Below are 6,000 nucleotides of genomic sequence, written 5' to 3' on the forward strand. Positions count from 1 at the left end.
CGAGAGGACTGGGGAGCTGGGCACGGCAGCCCAGTAGTGCCGCCCGCTGTGGAGGAGCTGAGGGACCGACCATGGGATGTGGTCACAGGCACCTGGGATCTCCCACCCACCTCCACGCAACTCCTCGCCCCTCCCCAGCTCCCACCTGACCACCCGAGACCACCTCCTGAGCCCCAGGCAGGCCCCTCTCTCCACCTGTGCCCAGTGTCCTCCTCCTCAGGCTGCCGTGTGTCACCTGGACACATTGTGTGCTTTGGGGCCGGTGAGTGGGTCGGGGTAGCGAGCTTTCTACTGTGGGTGGCAGAGTGACAGTCAGGTTTAGAACAGGTGCACTGCCTGGGACTGACGGGCGGAAAGCTGGCCCCTGGAAAGGGCCGCCGCCATCTCTGGGAGAAAGATGGGGTGGCGGGGGGCGCTCAGGCTGTGTGCAGTGGGTGGAGAGTGGGAGCAAGCAGCAGGGTCTGGAGCGAGGAGAATGGGTAAGGAGCCAGGATGAGCCAGCTGGGAGGGAAAGGCCCAGGAGGCCCCGGGTGTCTGGGGGCTGGCTCAGGGCTGCCTGCGGCATGGCTTTTTCCGGAGTATGGAGGTCTGCTCTGCCCTGCCCTCTCTGCCCCTTCTGCCTTCTTCTTCACTCACAAACGAGGAAGAGTATGCCCTCTCCTTCCTCGGCCCTCTCTTCACCCTCCTGCTCCATCTTCTCTCTAAATTCCCCTCTGACAGCAAGGAAGGCCTGACAGGCAGGGCAGAGGTGGCGCATGAAGCAGCAGCATCCCTGCAGAGAAGCACATTACTGCACTGACTTTGGGGGGTGGAGGGCTGGAGAAACCCAGAGATGGGGGTGGGGAGGTCTAGACCATGTGGGGTGATGTGAGCTCTGCCCGGGCCTGGCCCGGGGGGGGGGTCCAAAGGCCAGTCCTGCTCTGTCTCTGTCCCCCCTGTGACTCTCCTGCGTCCGTTCTCCTGACAGATCACACAGTTGAAGATCGAGAACAACCCTTTTGCCAAGGGATTCCGGGGCAGTGACGACAGTGACCTGCGCGTGGCCCGGCTGCAGAGGTGGGGCTGCTTCCCGGCCGGGGACGTGGGATGGAGACGGGGTTCCAGCGCGTGGACTCAGTCCCCCTCACAGTGTCTCGACCCCCCTCCTCTCTCGCTCCCTGTCCCCCGGCCCCTGCAGCAAAGAATACCCCGTGATTTCGAAGAGCATCATGAGGCAGCGGCTCGTCTCCACTCAGCTCTCGGCCAAGCCGGACGTCAGCCCCCTGCACGGCGCCCACCAGGCCATCCAGCACTACCAGTACGAGAACGGCGCCCACATGCAGTTCGCTGCGGCCGAGCCCCAGGAGCTCTCCCTCAACTCCTTCCCGACCCAGCGCGACTCCAGCCTCTTCTATCACTGCCTGAAGCGACGAGGTAGCGCTTTGCTGGTCTGGGAGCGCTCGAGAACCCAAGGCCAGAGGAAGCGCTTCTCACAAACACTAAACACACACACACACACACACACACACACTCACACACACACACACACACACACACACATGACACACCACCACCACCACCACCACCACCACCACCACCACCACCACCACCCACCTCTGGGACAGTGAGCCTGGGGGTTAGGACAGGCCATCTTTCCCAGGGCACAGCCTTGACTTCGTACCGACAGACGTCTGTCACCTCGGTCCTCCAACACCCACCTCCTTCCCCAGCCCCAGGGGTTGCTCTGTGGTCCCTGAGCCCCTCCATGGGGGTGGCAGAAGACACTTGTCAGCCAGGCTCTGCCTAGACACGCAGGAGCAGGAGCGTAGCTTGAGTCCAGAGGATTTGACCAAAGCAACCTCAATCCTTGGACCAGAATGACCTTGGACGAGAAGCTCTCCTGGTCACACCAGGATCTGCAAAAGCTTTTTGAGAAGCAGGCGGGCGCAGCACCAACAGCATAGTGGGGTCTCTTAGGAAGGAGTCCTGGGCATTTGTGCTCTGGTGCCAGACAGACAGAACAGGGACTAGCAGTGGTACTCTACCAGACAACCTCTCAGGGCCACTGGACTCTGGGGAATGAGTTTGGGGCCCTCTGTTTACAATGCAGAATGTTCTCTCAGCCCAGCACCCTGGGGTCAGTGAACCAGAGCTCTGAGAACCCCTTGTACAAATTCCACTGGAACTCAGTGACACTCCAGCCCTGGGACCAACTCCGGCCCGTTGCCCATTTTTTCTATGGCCCATGAGCTAAGAGGGTTTTTAAAATATTTTTACATTTGTAAGTAGTTCAAAAGAAATCAAAAGAGCACTGCAGTGTTATATGTGAACATGATAGGAAATTCAAGTTTTAGCATCCTTAGAGTTTGGAACATCTTACTGCTACCAAGTCGATTCTGACTCACAGCGACGCTCTAGGGGAAGGTGGAACTACCCGCATGGGAGTAGAAAGCTGTTTTTCTTCCACATGGTGGCTGGTGGTTTCAAACTGCTGACCTTTGGGTTGGCAACCCGACAAGTAACCGCCCCGTCACAAGGCTATGTTATAGCCTTAGTCATTTCTCTGTGTGTTGTCTATGGGAACTTTCTGTGACAACAGGCCAGTCAGGAAGTTGTGGGAGAGACTGGATGGGCCACACAGGCCAAAGTGCTTACTATCTGACCTTTGAGAGCAAAAGTCTGCTGGCTCCTGACCTCCAGGGCCTGGGCCAACTGCCCAGACCAAGGCGCAGCACAGAGGGGAAGGAGGAGACCGGAGAGGAGGAACGAGGGATAAGTGAGAGAGCTGGTAAAGGCAGAGAATAGATAATTGGGGGAGGTCGGGGAGGGGAATGCAGACCCTCAAACTCAGTCTCCACAGACCCCTGCCCCAAGGCCACCTGCCTTGTCTATACACAGCGCCCAGAGTAAACCTCTAGGCTCTCAACCTGTGGGTCGTGTCCCCTTTGGGAGGGTTTGAAAGACCCTTTCACAGGGGTCACCCAATTCCTAACAGTAGCAAAAGGGCAGTGATGAAGTAGCAATGGAAATAATGTTATGGTTGTTGGGGGTCACCACAGCATGAGGAACTGTCTGAAAGGGTCGTGTCATGAGGAAGGTGGAGAACCGCTGCTCTAGAGAAAAACAGGAGGAGAGAGGCCAAGATAAACCGCTGGACAAGGGTCTAAATTTTGTTGAGTGGGCTGCTGCCCAAGCCTACAGGCCCAGTGGTCCCAGGGGAGGATGTGTCACTCCAGGCACGCCAGCCCTCCCTCCGGGTGAGGATGTTGAAGAGACACAAGACACGCACAGCATCTAGAACAGCTGTGGCCGTCTTTCCCCAAACAGGATCAGGCTGGCCTTCGAAGCGCACTTCACCCTTTTCCCTCACTATCAGCTCACTTTCTTAATGTTGTTGACTCTGCTGTGTTGGAGACTGTATCAAAAATAAGCGACCGTGTCTTTTCTGCATGTATAGCGAGTTAGCGTCCCGTCTTTTTAAAAAGCCATGGGAACAGGCCTGTGTGTAGCTTTGGCCTGCTATGGCGAAAACACTGTGGCCTCCTTTCTCTGGCTCACTCGGACCGACTTGGCCGGTGGCCCTGGTTGGGCCTGGCCGTTGCCACAGGGCCTCCACTTTCCACGGCCGGGGTGAGATTAAGAAGAGCACAGCACACTCTTACCGTCGCCCAGAGTCAGGTGGGCCAAGGCTCAAAGAGAAATGACACACCATCCATCGTCCAGCAGTGTAATGGCCCTTGTGGCCTTTGAGCGGGGTGCGTGACCTCCCCACGTCTGGGCTGCCGCCCCCTTTGGAAAGCTGTAGCTGATTGCAATGGTCCCGGGCGTGGGTGGCAACACGGGGCATGGAGCCCACACAGCCAGGAGAGTCAGTCCGGGAGGTGCTCTGGGCCCCGGGCTGGTGGCAACGACTCTTCCTGAGGCCTTTTTGTCTTATAGCAGATGGTGCTCGACACCTGGACCTGCCCTGCAAGAGGCCGTACCTGGAAGCCCCTTCTTCAGTGGGGGAGGATCACTACTTCCGCTCTCCTCCTCCCTATGACCAACAGATGCTGAGCCCCTCCTACTGCAGCGAGGTGACCCCCAGAGAAGCCTGTATGTACTCAGGTTCAGGGCCTGAGCTGGCTGGGGTGTCCGGGGTGGACGACTTGCCCCCGCCGCCGCTGAGCTGTAACATGTGGACTTCGGTCTCACCGTACACCAACTACAGCGTCCAGACCATGGAGACTGTGCCCTACCAGCCCTTCCCCACGCACTTCACCGCCACCACTATGATGCCCAGGCTGCCCACCATCTCGGCTCAGAGCTCCCAGCCGCCTGGAAACACCCACTTCAGCGTCTACAACCAGCTCTCCCAGTCTCAGGTCCGGGAGCGGGGGCCCAGCACCTCATTTCCAAGAGAGCGTGGCCTCCCTCCCGTGTGCGAGCGGAAACCGCCCTCTCCGCACCTGAGTGCCGCCAATGAATTTCTCTACGCCCAGAGCTTCTCCTTGTCCCGGGAGTCTTCCTTACAGTACCATTCGGGAATGGGGACTGTGGAGAACTGGACTGATGGATGACTCCCAGGTCCCCTAGCTGGTCCCAGGCCCATGTTAACCCAGTCCTAACCTCTGTGGGTGGCCTGCACTCCCAAGGAGCCTTCACAGAAAGGTATTTCTATTTCCAAAGGGGTGTGTGTGTGTGTGTGTGTGTGTGTGTGTGTGTGCGCGCGCGCGCTCGCATAAATTTGGAGAGCAACTATTTTCTGATACACGACGGAGACCACGACAAGAAGAGAAACCAATAATCTAACAAGTGATTTTGGCTGCAGGACCTGAACCATTGTTGTTGGACATTGCTAACGTGCCCGTGGGGGTCGTGGGCGTGGAAGGTTCACAGGAGCTCTCGGGGCTTCTAGAATACAACCTTGGATTCACTCAGGGGCCAGGCAGGGTGGTCACTTCCACATGGAAAGCGGGGAAAGATTCCCATCGCTGGGGTGGGGGACGAGTCTCTGCCCATCTGAACGCTCTCTGCAAGGGGAGCGGACCGTGTTGCTTTGGAAGCAGGGTGCCCAGCCCTTGGCTTCTGGAGAGGCTGGGAGAGGTGGGCTTAGGTAAGTCTGGCAACCAGTTCTCTGAGAGGAGAGCTGACTGCTCAGCTAGGGATCTGGGAATTGATCTCCGGAGCTCTGAGGTCTGGGGGCTGACTGTCACAAAGGGTCATGTGCCACGTGCACCTGATGGGTACCTTTCAAGCTGTTGTTTTCCTTCAGCGCAGGGAAAATGCAAGCAATAGCATTTCTGTCATCATTCGGATTTTGTCATAAAGTACAAAGCACCCCCCCTCCACTAGCGTCCACCCCCCCCCCCCACACACACACTCAACCGGGTCCCTGACACACAATTTCTCACTTTCTCTATTGTGCAAGACTCGGCTGCTAGGGACCACCTGTCCCTCCGCCGGGCACTTCTGAGATGCACTTGACCCGGCGAGGCCCCAGGAGAATTCCTGGGAACTGCTTCCAGGGATCTCCAGAACCTGATCTGCTTTTCTCCAGAAAAGCGACACCCCTGGAGCAAGAAACCCCAACAGGCCTCAAAACAGAGAATTGAGGACATGCTCACTTCTCCCAGGAAACTCAGCCAGTGAGCCTCACAGAGCCGATTCTCCTCCTCCCAGTGAGGCAGGTCTGAAGTCCTCAGCCCAGACCTCTAGCATTGAACATAACCAGACCATCTGTGCGGCTGGTGAGAATGCTAGAATGGAAAATAAAATTGGGAAATCACTAAACTCTTTGCATGCGGAATAGCTATTTATATATTATTATATAAATAAATAAATATATATATATCACAAATGCAGGCCACATGTCAAATTCAGCTTTGCTTCTTACAGATGAATAAACTTAATAAAAATGAACATGGCAGACGTACTTGGAAACATATCTATTTATGACACACTCTGATGTTTAAAACTAAGAATGGGTAGATAAAGCATATAGAAATATACATATATACACACATATGTATATATGCGATG

General features: G+C 56.3%; 1 protein-coding gene across 2 annotated transcripts in view; it reads left to right on the forward strand.

Annotated features, from left to right (window-relative positions):
• The window catches only part of TBX4 (T-box transcription factor 4), a 28,157-nt gene extending 23,619 nt beyond the window's left edge, over nt 1–4,538 (forward strand). The window contains exons 6-8 of one of the 2 annotated variants that reach the window (XM_075559275.1): nt 968–1,056; nt 1,178–1,413; nt 3,919–4,538. In XM_075559275.1, coding sequence (XP_075415390.1) covers nt 968–1,056; nt 1,178–1,413; nt 3,919–4,538 — 945 coding nt within the window. The remainder of the gene's footprint in view (nt 1–967; nt 1,057–1,177; nt 1,414–3,918) is intronic. The other variant, XM_075559276.1, reaches the window with a different exon arrangement.
• Nucleotides 4,539–6,000: the final 1,462 nt, after the last annotated feature.

Source organism: Tenrec ecaudatus, chromosome 10 (genome assembly GCF_050624435.1).
Source record: "Tenrec ecaudatus isolate mTenEca1 chromosome 10, mTenEca1.hap1, whole genome shotgun sequence".
Lineage (NCBI taxonomy): Eukaryota > Metazoa > Chordata > Mammalia > Afrosoricida > Tenrecidae > Tenrec > Tenrec ecaudatus.